General features: G+C 44.2%; 1 protein-coding gene and 3 long non-coding RNA genes across 13 annotated transcripts in view; 2 read left to right on the top strand and 2 right to left on the bottom strand.

The window, feature by feature from the left end:
• LOC310698484 overlaps window positions 1–18,811 on the bottom strand; it is a 219,114-nt gene that overhangs the window by 29,754 nt on the left and 170,549 nt on the right. The window lies entirely within an intron of this gene.
• On the top strand, window positions 281–8,876 carry LOC310698466. Its single transcript, XR_014521536.1, has 5 exons — window positions 281–562; window positions 1,073–1,260; window positions 4,244–4,331; window positions 6,429–7,281; window positions 8,862–8,876. It is a non-coding gene; the product is annotated as an uncharacterized lncRNA (long non-coding RNA).
• The window catches only part of NTNG2 (netrin G2), a 124,226-nt gene continuing 114,422 nt past the window's right edge, over window positions 9,008–18,811 (bottom strand). For all 10 annotated transcript variants that reach the window (XM_083485552.1, XM_083485555.1, XM_083485556.1 and 7 more), the window contains one exon: window positions 9,008–10,227. In XM_083485552.1, coding sequence (XP_083341678.1) covers window positions 10,004–10,227 — 224 coding nt within the window. In that variant the 3' untranslated portion in view covers window positions 9,008–10,003. The remainder of the gene's footprint in view (window positions 10,228–18,811) is intronic.
• LOC310698478 lies at window positions 11,700–13,908 on the top strand. The gene is made up of 2 exons (XR_014521550.1): window positions 11,700–12,099; window positions 12,540–13,908. It is a non-coding gene; the product is annotated as an uncharacterized lncRNA (long non-coding RNA).

The raw sequence follows: 18,811 nt of genomic DNA on the forward strand, positions 1-18,811 counted from the left end.
TGGCGGCAATGAGGGCAGGAAACCCGAAGTTTTAATAGTTGTCAGGCCAGCGTTCTCCCCGTTGGGAGCTGCGTGCGCTGAGTGTCCTGCCTCCTGGGGATAACGTGGAGCGGGCACGTGCACTCTTCTGTGTTATGAGAACACGTGTACTGTATGTGGATGCCGGTTGTGCAGGTTATCATTTGAAAACTCAATGAAAGGATTCCAAATGTCAATAAAGTCATCTGCTGCTCAGTGCTTGTACTCGCTTGTCATTTTTTTCCAGTAAGGCAATTGTCCATACACTTGTTTCCAGCGAAAAACATGTAAATGTTCCAGTCTCTTCCAATTCTGTGTCACCGATAGGCGTGCTGCCACAATAAGTGATCAGTTATCTGTAGTAAAGGTTAAGCTGTTTTTCCCTGAAAGTGGTTAACAGTCCTAAACTTGGTGTGGACTGTACTTCTCCTGTGGTGTGTCTTATTTATATAAACACCTTTTGCCAAAAAGGCTGTGCGTATTCTCGTTGTCCACCCCATGTGGAAAATAGTACCAATTGTATTACAACCTTGCCAATCCCAAGGTGAGAGTGATTTATTAATACAGGTGCATTTCAGTGGGGTCAGATGCCATATATGTAATAGCTTAAATGTATTCTCTCATATATGAGTTGAGAGTGATTCACCTTTTTTTTCTTTTCTTTTTTTGCCTTGCCTATCCATCTCTTCAATTTTAATGGCTAAATCAGATTCCCACAACTGTTTTACAGGATCATATTGCCCAATGTTAATTTGTTGAGTATTTTGTAGGATATAGATAAAAAAAGGTTTATCTGTTTTATTGGGTTCAGAATTAATTTTCAAATGGTGTCAAGTACTGTATCTGGTGGCATGTGTTGAGAGCTTAAGTCTGACCATTGTATTCTGTAACCCTTAATTTTGTGGCTACTTGGGGTAGTTTTTGTTAACTGTACCCTGAGCAGGGAACAATTTCACATGGCAACCTGTTGTTCTTTAGTTGCTGTCTGCACCTGACCTACCCACTGAAAGTCTCATTCCTCCTCCTTTCTCTTGCTTCTTTCCCACATTGGCAGAGAGCTGAGGAATACAGCTACGGGCAGTCTCTGATGGAGCGGCTGTGCTGACTGCTGGATGCGCAGCTCCAGAATAAAGTCATTGACAGGCTTCCAGTCCTGCGCTTGACCACTCAGTACAGGATGCACCCTGATATCTGCCTCTTCCCTTCTAACTACGTCTACAACCGTGCCTTGAAAACTGACATGTGCGTAGTCATCTTTTTGTTATTGATTATCTCACCTCAAGTCAACAGACGTTGCAGAAGAAGAAGTGGATGAATGAATGTGGACGAATGAACCTGAATGTGGACAAAGGTTCCACTTTATCCTGGATTTTTCAGAACCCCCAAGTCCAGTGGTGGGTCGGCTATGCTCTCCAGATGTTGCTGGAGTCCAGCAGCCCCAGCCAGAAGGGCCAGTGGTCAGGGGTGGGGGGACTTGTAGTCTGGCAACACCTGGACATCATATCCAGTGTGTGTGTGTGTGTGTGTGTGTGTGTGTGTGTGTGTGTGTTTTTTGGGGGGGGGAATACACTTGCTCAGACACTATAGGTGAGTACTCAGGTGAGTGAAAATTCTGCACATGATCATAGGCATCCATCCTGACTCCTTCTGGCAACCTGATTTGATACTTAAACAATAATAATCTTTCTTTCTAACCATTTCTGAAATGTTACTGTTGAATTATGTCTCTTTGATGCTTGTTTGGATTTGTATAGTGGAAAGTAGCTATATTTATGCCAAGCTGCTTCTGAGCTCTTTTTTTAAAAAGTGAAATTCTTAGATCAGAGCTGGGAAACCTGCTGTGTCCCTCTTGATGCTGCTGGACTCCCAACAGCCCCAGTCAGGATGGCCTGTTGGGGGCGGGGGGATACTGTCCAGCACCACCTGGAGGGCCAGGGTTCCCCCATCCCTGTGGTGTACAAAAGTGCAATAGGTAGCCAGCTCTGTCCATAATCTCCCTGCTGGATGAAGGCAAGGATCCAGTTTATTTATCCATTGCATTTATATCCCACCTTTTCCTCCAAGGAGCTCAAGGTGCCATACATGGTTCTCCCTCTCATTTAATTCCCACAAGCGTCCTGTGAGGGAGGCTGGGCTGAGAGGCAGTGATTGGCCCACGGCCGCCCACTTTCAGGGCTGAGCAGGGATCTGAAGCCTGGTCTCCCAGCTCCTAGTCCAACACTCCAGCCACTACACCTCACTGCCTCCAGATGCTTCTAGGAAACCCACAAGCTGGACTGCCTCTGCATGTGGAGATTGCGCACTCCTTGCAGCCGCAGACAAGCCTCTCCTCCACTCACCATCTCCCCTGCTCTCTGGAACACCTGACCAGTGACCTTCACTCCTTCATCTCTACCACCCTCAGCGGCCGGAAGGCCTCCTGTTCCTTTGAACAACTCCCCTGATACTTCCTTGCTGACCCTTTGTGTCTGGAACTCCCTCTCCAAGAACACTTGCAGTGCGCCATAACCCTCTCTATCTTCCTTCAAAAGTGATGTCGCTGGTGAGGCCTTTCATTTGAGGCCTTCCCTGCTGCTAAAGAACACTTGGGCAGCCACCCCTTGCTGGACTTGCCTGCACTTATTTCATAAAATAGAAATTTCCCTCCCTCTGTTTCCCTGTTGTTAAAATGTACATTGTAGGCTCCCTGGGGCAGGGAACTCTCTTCTTGGATGATGATAGTGAAGTGTATGCAGATTGATAGCTCAGTACAAAAATACCCCACCCCCAATCATTTCTTTATGCAACAGCAGTGTGTTAAATACAGGATATATTCCCATTTTAAAGAAGGGCCAAGTGAGGTGCAACAGCCCACTCAGTGACTCTGGTAACCTCTCCAGTCTACATCTCCTGTTGTTTTGTGATGTGTCAACTGGGGTGCCTCTGCTGGCAATTCTAGGGCTCGGGTGCAATCCTTGGGGTGGTCAAGTGTGTGGGCCATTGTCCACAAGTCACAGTTGTCTGTTAGAGCCCCTGTTGGTCTCTGGCCGCATTCTTGCAGCCACCTGTGATGCCCATAAGGGAATTCAGGAGAGGAGAGCTTTGTGGTCCCACAGTAGTCTTTGCAGGGGGTGAGGGCAGGCCTAGGCCATGTGAGCTTCGTCACTGCAGCTCTCTTACTGCAGTGAACTTCCTATTCCTGACGCTGGCAAAATGGCTTCTCTGAGGGAGCTTCCGCTGTGTCTCACTGGGGGAGAGGAGAACTGGAGCCCCAAACCCCTGTCCTCCCTGGCAGGCAAGGGGTTTGGTGCTCTCAGATGTGACCCGGCAGAATTGTTGGCCCCACGGACGGCTGATGGGGTGAAATCAGGCAAACAGGGCTGCACTTCTTTTGGTTTTCCTTTACAGGTTTGGGTTTTTCCTGTTTTTTTGAGAAGGAGAAAAAGGTCACAGCTGCGCTAATGGTGCCTTTCTGTTTTGCAAGTCACCTTTGGAATGAATAAAATATTCAGGCACAGTTTTGAAATATTAACGAGAGAGTTTTCACATGAATCACAACAAATAATATTAATCCGCCAATGGTTTGTGCTGCAGGGATGTGTGGCTAAGGTCTAAAGCTGGTTCCCACCACCAGCCCACTTCCTTTCCACCTGGGGGGGTGGAAGGGCACTGTGTGCTTGGAAGCCACATGGGGGGGGGTGTAGCTGAAATTGCAAAAGCAGATCATGGACTGACTTCTAAGATTTATGCCCCAAGCTTCTCACTTTGCTCTCAAATGATGTCCAATAAAGGAGGCACCCAAGGAACAATTAAATTAAATGATAATTAAAGCTATCGATAAACAACCATTTTGAGTGTTTTAAATTATAATCTTAAAAGGTATTTCATAAAGCACCTATGGGGGAGGCAGAGAGAAGCTAAAATATTGCAAAGCAAGGGAAAAAACCATGTATAAATGAACATCACTAATAAATATTCACCACTAACGAAATTGATCAAAATCAGGGCCTCCAATAAAAAATCTAAAGCAGAAACATGGCAGCAGGGGGTTGTCTCTACTCAGAGGAGGCCCACTGAAAGTATACATAGACATGGAAACCTTGGTAGGAATGCCTGCAACCTTTTAGTAGTGCACTTACAAATGCAGGGATTTAGTGAACCCCACTGTGGTCATCTAGGAGGACACGGGGGGGGGCACTGTCCATCCTGAGCCAGCTTCACCTGTGGCTTGTTTTGCCCTTTCCAGGTTCCTGAAGAGTCTGCAGCGTCTGAATGTCACCCTCACCCGGGCCAAGTACAGCCTCTTCATCCTGGGACACCTGAAGACGCTTGTGGTACGTGGAAGGGCATAAAGCCTCTCTTTGGAGGCCCAGTGGTGGTGCCCTGGCAGTGTGTGGGGCTTGGCCCAAGACCCCCCCCATTGCCTCCCAAAGCCATAAATCAGGCCTACTTCATAGGGTTGTTTGGAGGAGCAGGGTGCCAACAGGCCCAGTACGCTGTGTCTATATGTGGTGCTCTCCGCCTGCCCTTGAAAAGATTTGCTGCTCTGGCTGTGGCAGGTGAGAATTGCAGTTCAAAACTTCGGGAGGGATCTAGGCTGGCCAGAGGTGTTGTAGACAATTCAATCTGTTGAATCTGCGGGGTTGGGGAAAATGTTGGGCCACATGTATTCATTCATTTATTGAATTTAGGTCCAGCCCTCCAGAGCCCAGGGCGGTAAACATATCAGACACAAAACAATGGTTTAAAGAGCCTTCTAAGAAGAGCTACAGTTCTAAACCTCTTTGGAAAAGGCATTCTCTCATCCCGTATCCCGTGTCCTTCAGCCACCGAAGGCACCTGTGTAAACAAACAGGTTTTCAAACTCCTCCTGAAAGGCAACAATGAGGGAGACAGGCGCAGCTCCCCAGGGAGGGGGCCACCACAAAGAGGGAGCTACCACTGAGAAGGCCCTGTTGGGGGGGGGTCAGTGCCATCTCAATTTTGTCCCTGCTTGTGGACGCCCAGAGGAACCTGAAACTCGGGTTTCATAGATGGTACAACTTACGTTACTTTAGCTCTTTCACCAGTTGATCTTAGACTGGCAGTATGGTATTCCAGAGCTAATGGACTGGACTACAACTCCCATCACTCCTGACCATTGAACGCTGTGGTTTTCCATGCAAGGCCAAGCATGGCATTTCTGGGAGGTGTTTGTGAGATGCTGTAAGGGCCGGGGATCCTGCAGCCCTGCAGATGTGCGATGCCCAGCAGCCCCACCAGCCTGGCCAATGATGAGGGGCGGTGAGAGATGGAGTTCAGCAACTTCTGGGGGCCACAAAAGTTCCCCCCTCCTTCCTCTGTGCTAGAATGCCAGCTGTGTGCAGGGGAGCAGAGAAAGGGATGCCGTCCTCTGCCATGCTGGTTGCCCCTGTCCCATCAGACTCCTGTCCTGCCAGTTGTCTCCCAGGGAGGCGCTTGGGCTGGGAGTGAGCCCAGTCAGGGGATAAAGCAGCTGGCATGGGGGACTCCCCTCTTTCCATCCTGGCACTTTCCTGCATGAGGTCACAGTTACTCCCATATGGGCGCAAAGTCTTCATATGGTCCTTTTCCCTAGCCTTGTACCATAACGACTTTGCCACTAGAGGGCCTCCAATCCAGGTTTGTCCATTGGAAGGCCTGGCAATGATGGTTTGCTCCTGTAAAGTTCAGAGTTGTGAACGGATTCCTGTTAAACACTCGTTTCCCTGCTGCTGCTGCTTGTTTTGTAACTGCAGTGAGGAGGGAAGGATCCTTATAGCCTGAGTACGGCCATATTGGAGGGATCCTCTGTTGCGTGTTCACAAACCACTGTTTACCAGTGGGTGCAATCCAGAGGAAGTTTGTCCTCATTTCTCCTGACACCCATTATTTGTGGTCTCTAGTGTTTTAGATTAGGGATGCGGGTGGCGCTGTGGGTTAAACCACAGAGCCTAGGACTTGCAGAATCAGAAGGTCGGCGGTTCGAATCCCTGCAACGGGGTGAGCTCCCATTGCTCTGTCCCAGCTCCTGCCAACCTAGCAATTTGAAAGCACGAAAGTGCAAGTAGATAAATAGGTACCACTCTGGCTCCCTCGGCCAATAAAGCAAGATGAGCAGTGCAACCCCAGAGTCGGTCATGACTGGACCTAATGGTCAGGGGTCCCTTTACCTTTACCTTTGTTTTAGATTAATTCAGCCAGACTTAGAGGAAGGGTGAAGAACACTTTTCAGGCTAAGGCCCCCATTTCCCCCAGCTGAAAGCTGTTTGAGAGGTGCACTCCAAAAGCAAGGGAAGTCCAAGACCCACCCAGTCATCGACTCCCACTTTCCTGCAGCACAGCAGAGAATAAATAAATCGCCACCAACCCTTGCTAGTCTCCTGTCCTAATAATTCATTGGTGGTGGTTGTTTTTGTTTAATCCCTTCGTAGTAAAATTAAGATAGGAATGCCTTGATTCAGGATGCTCAGAAAAGAGGTTCCTTTATCAAGCCCTCAAATGCCATGTCAACAGTATTCCTTGCTTTGCATGTAGTGCTAAGAAGATCCTGAAGTCTCTGCCAGGACAGCAGAGGCTGGAGAAAGCCATGTGAGGGCCGGTGAATGTGGCGGCTGAGTCACATGAAGCTCCTGGGCAACATTCTGGTAATAAATAAACATTCTGGTAATGGAGGACAACACAGTAATAAAAGCACGGTAACAAATTTTTTTGGGGGGGGTGGGAATAGAACCCCCAAGCCATGAAATAAAAGTTGTTTTCACAGTATGTTTTGCTCTTTCTGAATGTTTTTCTTATAACAGTGTGTTTGCTGGCAGGGTGGTGTTGAGCTCTGAGATGATTTTTAATAGACAGCAGTTTGCTTCAGCGGCTGTTTCCCTCATACACTCTTGTGTCCACCTTGTGTAGCAGCCTCTGTGGCCTTATGGCTGATGGGTGTGCCGTCACTGGCTCCTGCACAGCATTCTTGCATTTGAGGCCACTTCCAAGTAATCTCGCCCCTTTCCTCTTTAACAATGCACGCAATTCACAGTGGGCTCTCAATCCTGGGCTCAGATTTTTATTCATCTGTAGGGTAGTTGAATATGATTATAGCTACTTAAATTCCACCAGCCAACACTCACTTTTAAAAGGGTTGGACAATTTAGAGCTACAGTTCTTGAAATTTGCTCGCAGACCATAATCTTGATTATTTATTTTTAAAGGGTCCCCATTTTCTCCTTTGCCTGTGCGCTTTGAGTTTCTCTCAACTTTCCACCATCTCATTAAAATGTATTTTGGTCCAAGGTAAGCTGCCTAAACTTTATTTACATATATGCCTGGTTTCTCTTAGCTCTGAATACTCAACTCTTAACTTGCAGCTAAATATGGGGACTGATTCTATTGAAAAAGATCATCTGGTTGTATCCATGTAAGTTATACTTGAGTAAACCTATTGAAAATAATGGATCTAATAATGGTCATTGTTTTCAATGGGTCTACTCTGAGTAGGGCTAGGATTGGAGACATCTCATTATGTCTGTGACGTGGTGAAGGCTTCTCCTGTGGTATTTTGATCTGTGATGACCTATTCACACACATGACTTTTGGATGATATGGAAGTCCAAGAGATGGGTGTTTGTGCGTAAACCAGCCCTCAGCTATCTTGTTCCATGGCAGCTGAATGGCTTTCACAAGGACTCCTCTTGGAATAAGTTGTCTGGGGAGTTTGACTTAAAACTCATCTCAAGCTAGGAAGGGGATGGGGGAGAGGAAAAATGAATCCTGGAATTTTATACAAAATGAGTTGGGCAGCTTTCTCCCAGAGTCTGAGGAATTGCTTGGTGTGTGAATGTGTCCCCCCATTCCTGCAACTATTGCAAAGATATTTTGAGAATGGTCTTTGCAGATCTTGAAGCAGATGTTCTGCAGAACCTTCCTTCTCCCATACCCCTTTGTAACTGCTAATGCAAACATTGGTGTGCGAGAAAGAAAGTGTGTGATACGAACCTTCAGTTTGCTAAGTTCAGGTGTACCTTCCAGCTGCCCATGGCATGAATTCTCCTTTCCTGTGAGCTGTGGCTCTTGTGCTCTGAAGGCCTTGGGCAAGGAGTCGCCAAAGTGCATTTTCATCCTCATGTTTAAAACGTGATTTGACAAAGCCTCAGCAGCTGCTTGGAAAAGCACCTTTTTCTTTCTTGCCTTTTAAGGCTGCTTTCAGGAGGTGGTGGCCTCAAACCACAGTTTCTAGCCCTGTCTGAGGTGAACCAGAGGTTATTGCGCATAGGTCTAGCATAGCATTGACCCACTTTGCACATAAGGCTAAGCTTAACCATGGACTTCTGGAGAGGAGATTGCAGCCACTTTGCTTGTCATGTGCTGCTGCTGCTGCAAGCTAAGTCATGGTCCCCCCCCCCCCCAGACAAGCCATGAGGTCTAACAGAGCTTTGTCCTTGAGGTTCACAGGCACAGTCTGCCTCCCAAAAAAAACCACTTCCAAAAATTTTAAGGGGTCAAGTCTCCTGACATGATCTGAGATGCAATGCTGAATCAGTTGGAAAGGGAGAATAAAATCCAGAATGGTGGGTTAACTGATGTTCTTGATCCCATACATATAGAAAGTAGCCAATATGGTGCCGGACTACAATGCCCTTGAGTGTAGCCTACAGCACTGGAGGCCACTCTAAGCAAGAACACTCCTCCCAGTGTTTTGTTGCTCATCTTCCCCTCCCTTACTATAGGAACACTAGTAGGACCAGATTTGCTTTTGATGCCGTGCGTATTAGCAGTCCTTGGGCTACCAGCGTAAAAATAATTAGGGGGAAATTGCAGAAATGCATTTTGCTATATGAGTCTTGAAAAGAAACCTGTGTGTTCATTATCAACAGCCCGCCAGCAGTTGTGCGTAAGTCTTTGGTGTCATGAAAATGCAACGAGACTTTTATCTGCTTCTGCTTCTTTCCCTTTTTTGGTAAGGTTCTTATCAGTAAATTAACAGAGTGTGTGGGAAGGTGGGAAAAAACTGAGACCGTGCAGCAGTTATTAGGTTGCTTTACTGTAGTAGGATTATTACACCATAACACTTATGGTAAGATGTGTCTCTAGAGGCTGTGGTGGTTCATTTTTTTCTTTTTCTTCTTCTTCTTCTCTCTCTCTTTAGAACATTTATAATCCAAACAAAAATAATTCTCTACCAAAATAAAAAGTATTTGAGAACCGTAAACTATACGGTGAAGCCTGGATAACACACATTACACTTTTTGTCGCGATACAGAGGCCTTGTTCAGTTCTGGTCTTGAGTGCGAGAAAAGGGGGAGGGGGGAATCGAAGACTCACAACCAACGGAATAAAAACTGAAAAAAGTACAAAAACTTAATAAATTCAGCAACTTGATTTGTAGGCAACAATATAATTCTAGGCCTGTGCTGGAGCAGGCTGATGATGCAAGGTGGGTATAATCTTGCAGGTTCCCTGCCCCGCAGCCTGGACTTTCTATAGCTGCCAGTCTCTGTTAGGAGGGCTACTTCCAAAACAATAAGAGTAAGGAGGAAAGGAAAAGGGACAGAGGAGAAATAGCCAAGCAACTAAGCGCCAGAGGTTTGTGGCATGGTTTCGTTTTCGTTTGGCAGATTCCTCCTGTGCAAAGTGGAACGGGGGTCGCAAGGTCACCCTTGAACAGAAAGAGGAAGCGAGGCAAGTCTTTTGCCAGCGCCACTGACACCACCCCAAAGTCGTGGCACCTTGTTTCTTCCCAATGATAAGAGTCAGTTCTGCCTCTGAAATGTTGCAGCTGCCTCCAGCCGGGGTCCTCATCTACTTGGGCAGGAGGGGGAGAGTACAGTCCCTTGAATACCTTCTGCTTCTCTCCCCACTTCCCTGTTGGATGGAGGAAAGAGAGGCTGGTGGTGGGGAGAGAGAGAGAGAGAGACAACCCCCTGCTCCCTTAACTTGTGAGCACCCTCCCTCCTTCCCTTCCTCTCTTGTCCTTCCATGAGGCATCCCCCCCCCCCGCCCCCTGGTTTCCTGGGCTTCAAAGGTCCAAAAAGTGTTGCAGCTGCAGGCCCAGCACGCTGATGAGGAAGGCCGAGAGGTTGAGGTACGTGCTTGAGGCAGAGTCACATTCCTTGTTTTCTCCCTCACATTTGGATTGCTCACAGAGGACACCCCTGAAGTTGGGTGGGCAGAGACAGCGCTGGTTGTCATAACAAGTGCCCCCATTCTGGCAAATCAACAGCTCCTCGTCGCACACATTAGCTGTGGAAAGAGAGGCAGGGAGAGCGGCTGAACTCTGTTCGTGTGGGGGAACCCCCTTGGCTCATCCCCACTTTCTTGAAACCCTACACAAACCACAACTCTGGACGAAGTTGGTTATCTTGGTCAGGGATGGTTAACTTGTTATGCGACTCTTATTGCCTTCTAGCCCCTGATGGCTGCCCATCCTTCCTGGGACTGGGGCAGGAGTCTCACTGTCATGATCATCACCACCACTGTTAATACATTCATATTCCCCCTCTCCTCCAAGGCTCTTAAGGTGCTGTACATGGTTCTTCTCCTTCTGTATTCTATCCTCATCACAACACTGGGAGGTGGGTTAGGCAGAGAGACCGTGACTAGCTCAGGGTCATTCTGAGCTTCACAGTTGAGTAGGGATTCATGCCCTGGCCTCCAAAGTCCTAGTCTGACACTCTCACCACCACAACCATCATTCCTAGTCTAATGCCTTTTCCAGTCTGATTTGGAGGTAAGAGAATGATGGCACCAGGGCAGAACTCTGGGGCAAAAGGCCAGGGCATCACCTAGCAGAAGGAGGAGGAAGGTCCCCTGCATTTTAATGTGAAATGCAGCACCCTCTGGAAGGCTCTTCCTGTTCCCTGACTATACTGCTGGGGCTCGTGAGTTTTCTTCTGCCTGTTGCACGTGCAAAGCACGCGCTCTATCTCTGAGCTATGCTTCACCCTCATAGCTGTAATTGGACTCCAACTTTCATCACCCTCAGCACTGGTTGTGCTAGCAGGGGCATATAGGAGCTGGAAGTCTAGCAACATTAGGAGGGCTACAGGTTTGCCACCCTTGCTGTAGCTCCTGTCCGTCTTGCCTGTTCTGCTGCCTTGTGTGTCTGTCTCACATCCTTCCTACATCTGCTACCCAGAATTGTTAATTGGAGCTGCTAGGAATTGATGCTGGGAACTTCTGCACATCCACTTGGCATGTGGAAGACCCCAGGTTCAGTATCCAGCATCTCCAGGTAGGACTAGAAGAGAAACTCTGCCTGGAACCCCAGAGAGCTGCAGCCAGGCAATGTAGAGGATACTGGGCTATTTGGAACAGTGGCCTGACACAGTATAAGGCAGCTTCTTATCATTCTACTCCTCAAGGGCCAGAGCTCAGTGCACCTATGTTGCATGCGGATGGGTCAAGTTACAATCCCTGACACGTCCAGGGGATGGGGTGGAAACCTGGAGACTTACTGTCAGTCCGTGTAGACCAGAGGTTTTCAACCTGTGTGCCTCGGCACTCTTGAGTGACTTGATGTTTGGTCAGGGGTGCCGCAGGAGGGCCCTCCTCCTCTCTCTCTCTCTCTCCCTTTCACATCAGCCGTCCTTCCTGCATATCTGCAATCTCTCTCTCTCAATCTATCTCTCTGTCTCTCTCCCCAGCCCGGCCTGACTCTTGCTCCTGCTCCAGCCAGGAGGAATCCAGTAATGGAGCAGCCTATGCAATGCTTGCCTTCTACTTACAAGTAAATACCAACAGTACATGCAGGCACCTAGATGGCTAAAGTCGTGTGTGTGTGTGTGTGTGTGTGTGTGTGTGTGTGTTTTGGAGGTGGACGAGTGAAGGGTGCCATTTGTGGAAAGGGTTCTTTATTCCTTGCTCTGGAGAAATTGTAGTTTTCATCCCTACTACTTGCAAGTAAGTCCCAACAGTGTGTGTGTGTGTTAGCACAATGATATCCGTCTGTTTTACAGGGAGCTCAAGGTAGTGTACGTGGTTCTTTCCCCCCACCTCCCCCTTCTGCAAAGTAGGCCAGGCTGAAAACCAGTGACTGGCCCCCAAGGTCACACCCAGTGAGATTCATACCCAGCGTGGAGGATTTGGAACCCTGAAGTTGCCCCAGCCCCTCTGGTAGGTTTCAGCATTATTCCTTTCCTTCAGTTTTTGTAGCTCTTCAAAATGGGGCAACCAGAGCTCTTTGCTTGATTGCAAAGCCACATATTTAGACAGAGATGGAGGCATCTGTAAAACATTTAATTTACTGCAGAGCCTTTACTTGGGTAATATTAGCAGCAACCCAAAAGCCACAAAGTTTGGTCCTCTCCAGGGTCGTCTCAGGACAGAAATAAAAGTCTCCCCAATTTATTTGCGGCCATTACTTGCATGCTGCCCAACAAAAGATCTTGCAATAAATGAAAAAAAAGGGGTGGGATTAAAAATAAGATTTAAAACTGTGAAATCAAAGCAGCTGTCAACACTGATGGCATTATCTTATGACTGCCAGTTATTATGGCCAACTGATGTCTGCTTTGGCCTAATGTTGCCTGCTATTTTATTCTTCCTGCTTCCAGATTTTCTTACACCTAGGTCCCATGCTTAAATTTGCAATGCAGCAATACGGAAAGAAGAGAAACCAGAATGGACTTCCAGGGCAGCTAGCAGGCGAGCAAGCCAACTCTTTCACCGGGGGGATGGGGGACGGGACTGTGAGGGATTTTAAAATGGCAGTGACCGCACCACATCCTTGTTCCCTCCAGGAGTTACCGGGGGGGGGGGTGTAGGGTGCCCACAGCACGAAAAGAGGCTCTCCCCATTGTAAGCGATGCTGGAGGACGCTGTCTGAGATGGGTACAAGGGGCCATTCAGGTACTCCATTGATGATTCCTCAGGAATAAATAGCCGCGCCAGGCTGTTCATGAAGTGGCTCTTTTCTCTTCTATCCTAATTAATTTGGACTGTAAAACTGCAAAGATGAGCTGAAGGCACCAGCCCATTGAAAATGGTGAACAACAAGCTGCAAAACAAATCTGTGTGCTGGGTCTAAAGAACTTTAAGTAAAGTAACATCTTGTTGCCGTGAGTAACAGGGGTGGCAAATGATGCAGGGAGATTTTCTCTACGAACATTTGGTAAGACCTTCTTCACCCCAATTTCCTCACAATTATACTGAAAGGAGCTTAATTATTAAAATGGAATGTGTGCTGATTTAAGATGAATTACAGTAACACTGGGTTGCTGAAGAAAGGAGTGGTTAGAAGGACATAAACTAATAATTATATAAAGAACTGTTTCTACCACGATTATTTTCAATTAATAATTGTAGTGAAAGGACTCCGTTTGTTACAATATAAATACTTGAGTTTGGTTCAATGAGTCCACAGGGATCCTTTGCTGTGTTCCAAAGATTTGGGGATTGGGATCATGGGAAAAGAGCACTGTGGAATGTAAACAGACATATATTCTTAGAAAATATATGTAATACTACCGTCTTGTGGCGAAATAAGGTCATGCATGACAAGAGAAGATCAGTGTGGAAAGCAACAAATATTTTTTGAGGGTATACTACCATCTGGTGGTAAAACAGGGATATGATAGATTCAAGGTCGAAAATGGCGGAGTCTGGTGGCAGAAAAGCGTCACTGCCAGCTGAAGGCGATTCCAGTGAAATTTTGATGGGAGTTCATTTACCTCTAGGACAAAATACTTTAGCATTGACTGAGTTATCGAAGAACATTAAAGATTGTTCCAGTGACATTAGAGACTTGGCTAAAAGGACAACATCGCTGGAAGGGTCAGTTAAAAAAACTTTCTGAGGAGAGCCAAGATACAAAAAAATGCAGAGGAGAAGTTCAAGGTCAAGTGACAGCTCTCCAAGCTGAGAAAGAAACCTTAGAGGACAAGATTGCAGTCTTGGAGATGTATCAAGAAGAATCTCTTTTTTTTTAAGATTTAGAGGTTTCCTGGAGCTTTGGGAAGAAGATTTTAAGGAAAGGAAAGGAATTTGCGTCTTTTTTTTACAACTACCACAAGATGATGGAGAATTTGATAGACAGAGATTATAGAATTAAATAATCGTATGTGAGAGCTAAGAAACTCCCACGGGACTGTTTGGTGCAATTTACTTCAAGAGCGCTGAGATATAAAATTCTACAAACTCGTTTTCAAAACCATCTAAAAATAGATGTTCAGAGGATTGGAATTCTCAAGGAAATCCCATCAAGGATCCTAAACAAAAGAAAGGAGCACAGATTTTTGGTTGAGGCATTGAAGAAACAGAAGGTACCGTTTAGATAGGAATACCCAGAGGGACTGAGTTTTACTTACAAAGCTAAGAGATAAAGATGTGCAGATTTGCAAAAACCGCAAGATTCCTGGAAGAAACAGTTGGAAACAGAAGTAGAACAACTGGAGAAGTTGGAGGAAGAACAGCAAGATACAAAGGAACCACACAATTCTGTGAGAAAAGGACTTTAAAATTTCAAAATAATGGCTTATAAATTAGTATCATGGAATGTAAATGGACTCAATAGTAACATTTAAAGACCTCATGTATTGTTAAAACAAAAACTGAATATAATTTGTCTGCGAGAGAACATATCAAAAGGACTCCTAGAAATTTTTTTAATAAATAAAAAATAGGTCAAGAATCTATTACATTGAGATGAAAGATATAATAATAATAATAATAATAATAATAATAATAATAATAATAATAATAATTTATACCCCATTCATCTGGCTGGGTTTCCCCAGCAACTCTGGGCGGCTTGCAACAGAATATTAAACAGAATAAAACTCCAAGCCTTAAAAACTTCCCTAAGCAGGGCTTCCTTGTAACCACAGAAAGGAGGGGAGGAAGCTGAAGGAAATGTAGATTTTTTTTGTATACATCTGTATTTTCTTTTTGTTAAAATGTAAAATGAGAAAATTATAAATGTGTCTCTCTGTGTGTGAATTTATTGCATCGGATAAAGCAAAAAAAGATAGGCGTGGTGTTATATGTGAATCCAAAATTGGAACCAAAACAAGTTTTTAAAGATGAAGAAGGGAGAAAAATAGGTGTGGAAATTACAACAGTGGGACGCAAAATCCTGTTGGTGGAACTTTATGCACCAAATGAGAAAAAAGAATTTTGTAAAAAGCTGGACTATCTACTCTTTGAAAAATACGATGGAAATGTCATATGGTTTCAGGGGATATGGACAGAGCAACCACACCCAATGTGGTTTCAGAGGGTATGTTACCAAAGGTGTTTTTTGAGGTGGCACAAAATATGGATCTGCAACATGTATGGAGATTTAAATTCCCATTGGTTAAAGATTTCATAGATCATTCAGCCAGCAAATAGAGCCTCTAAAAAATCAAAACCCATAGTATCTGGTTTTAAGAAAACTGAAATACAACCAAGACCATAATTTGATATTTGCTATTATCAAAGGCCAACGAAATACTGCTTTTAGAAGGGTGCTGAATGACAGCTTGTTAAGAAAGACTGAGATAAAGCAAAAGGGATTTACATGTATGACTGACTTCTTTGAGTTAAATTTTGGGAAAAGTACAGATTTAAATACAGTATGGGATGCTGGGAATGTGGTTGTCAGAGGCTTCTTTATATAGCAAAGCACTTATCAAAAAGGTGCACGATCAAAATATGTAAGACATTTTCTTTTAGGAATTCTAGGTGCGGCGATTCCAAAAGACCAGAAGAAATTGTTCATTTATGCGACCACAGCTGCCCGAATTTTGTTAGCCCAGAGATGGAAAGAAGATACAGTTCCGATGAAGGAAGAGTGGCAGATAAAATCAATGAACTACGCTGAATTGGTAAAACTTACAAGTGCGCTGCTCTGGTTCGCCAGAAGCGGCTTAGTCATGCTGGCCACATGACCCGGAAGTTGTACGCCGGCTCTCTCGGCCAATAAAGCGAGATGAGCGCCGCAACCCCAGAGTCAGCCACGACTGGACCTAATGGTCAGGGGTCCCTTTACCTTTACAAGAAGAATCAGGAGCCAGGAAGAATAAAATTTTAACAAGAATGGGGAAAGTTTATAATGTATTTGAAAAACTATTACCTACATTCATTAGTAGGTAAAAATTTGAATTATGGATGGACCAAGCACTTACAATAATTGAAGTAGATAGGTAGCCGTGTTGGTCTGCCATAGTCAAAATAAAAAAATTCCTTCCAGTAGCACCTTAAAGACCAACTAAGTTAGTTCTTGGTATGAGCTTTCGTGTGCATGCATCTGAAGAAGTGTGCATGCACACGAAAGCTCATACCAAGAACTAACTTAGTTGGTCTTTAAGGTGCTACTGGAAGGAATTTTTTTATTTTGACAATAATTGAAGTTAGTGAGGAGATGCAGAATGAAAATTATAACGTAAGGCTCCACCAAAAGGTGAGAGGGAAGTCAAAGAGAATATGATGCTTGTATTTTGCTTTTTTGTGTTCTTGTTTGTAAAATTGAAAATGCAATAAATAAATAAATGAATGAATGAATGAATGAATGAATGAATGAATGAATGATGTAAGGCATATTACAAGAAATAGCAAATTGTGAAAAGTATTTCGTTGATAAACCTACTGATAATAAACTGGTACAAATGATAAGACTGTTATAAACCCAGCTATTAGTGTTACTAAACCAAGAGATGAAACAAAAGCTGAAATGTTTGAAGCAGACGCATTTTGAATTTGCTAACAAGCCAGGAAGGCTGCTGGCCTGGCAATTGAAAAAAGAGAGGAAATTGAATCTGATATACTGTCTATAGATGGAGGAATAACGTATAATGGAAAACTAATAAAGATGGTTTTAAAATATCATTCAATGTTATATCAAGGTGGTAAAGAGGACCTAGATGCAATGGGCAGATATTTGAAAGAAAGGAAGTTGCCAACCTTGACAAAAGAACAAAGGGATGCATTGAATCTCCCTATTTCTGCAATGGAAATGAACCAAGCAATAAATGATCCAAAGACTAATAGAGTGCCACAGCCAGACATCCTAACTGCTTGTTATTATAAAGGTTTTGAGGCTGTTTAGCCCAACCTTTACAAATGGTTATGAACAATATTATGTTTCAAGGGAAAATGCCTGACTCCTGAAAACACTCTAATATTACGTTGATAGCAAAGCGAGATCAAGATCCAACCCAGGTGAAGAACTATAGACCTATTTCCTTTCTCAAATGTGATTATAAATTGTTTGCAATAATATTAGCTAGAAGACTTAAATTAGTCTTAAAGGACTGGATTCATGAAAATCAAGCTGGATTTCTCTCGACAAGACAAAAGACAATGTTAGAATTGTATTAAATGCTATAGAATATTTTGAAAAGAGAAAAGATAAGCAATTAGCAATGATTTTCTAGATGCAGAGAAGGTGTTTGATAAAGTTTTGCAGAGTTTTATGGGGAAAATATTGGATATTATGGGCTGGGGGGAGAAAACTGTGAGGAATAAAAGCAGCAATATATACAGAACAATTTTCAAGTATAATAGTAAATGGAGTGCTAACAGAAAAGTGCACTATAACAAAGGGCACTAGACAAAGCTGCCCACTATCACTTCGAAAATATTGTGTTTGAAGGAAGAGAAGAACTGATCTCAAAAATGTATAAACTATTATTAGAATGGGAGACGAAAGATGAAATGGTGAAATTGGTAATGATAAAATGGGCTAAAGATTTAGGACATAATATAGAAATGAATGGGGAAAGTTGTGGAAAGTAGACATGAAATTCACTGCTTGCTATGCTTTAAAAGAGAATTATATCAAAATGATAGATGGTATTTAACACCTGATAAATTATCTAAAATGTATAAGACGAATAACTGCTGGAAGTATAAACAAGCAGACAGTCCTTTTTTCATATGTGGGGGACATAAAAAAGCTAGGGTATTTAGGGAAATATATGATGAGATAAAAAAGATTATTTAAAGTGAGTAAACCACAAACACCTGAATCTTTTCTGCTAGGGATTATAGGGACAGAAATTCAAAAAAGGATGGTTAAGTTGTTTATGTACAGCAGGAAGGATACTGTATGCCAGGCATGTCCAAAGTCTGTTTCAGGGCCTAATCTGGCCAGTTTATCTCCTGGGGTAAAATCCTAAAAACACCTCAACAACTTCAATCTTAAAATAAGGGTAACAGCTTTGGTCGGCCCTCAAGGCCCTTCACTTCATCAAATCTGGCCCTCTTTGAAAAAAGTTTGGACACCACTGCTTATGCTCAGAAGTGGAAAGAGAAAGACGTTCCCACTAAAGAAGAATGAATAAGTAAAGTAATGGACTTTACTTGAATCAGAACAGCTAAAATAAGATAATTTAATGATGACTGGGTATTTTTTTGGCTTTTTTTTAAGAATGGAAGTCCTTTTCAGATTATTTGAGGAAATATTAAAATGTGAAGAACCTGCAACCATGTTTCGAACTATGAGCAATGGAAATAGATCAAGATTATTGTCTTATGATTATGATAAAAAAGAGTAAAGATAGGGTGCAGCAAAGTGGGGGGGGGGGTGAAAAAAAGGGGGAAGAGGGATTGGGAAATAGAATATTTTTTTAAAATAATATGTATCAGAATTTTATGTGTAATATTTGGAAAACTTACTGAAAGTGGTGGAGTGCCTCCTGTGTTTCTCTCTCCTTCCACCCCCAACATCTCCCCCTCTTCCACTCCACCTCCCTGCAACACTTCTTTTGTTTAACAGTCACCCAGCTTTGTAGGGCAAGGAGAATGTTGCAGGAAAGGACCATGTCTGCATGTGTGTCTTGTGCTGTGTGTTTCTCACTTCCCTTCCCTGCAATAACAAAAGATTTCTGCTTCTGATCTGTATCTT

Source organism: Podarcis liolepis, assembly GCF_965112155.1.
Source record: "Podarcis liolepis genome assembly, chromosome: Z".
NCBI classification, from domain to species: Eukaryota; Metazoa; Chordata; class Lepidosauria; order Squamata; family Lacertidae; genus Podarcis; species Podarcis liolepis.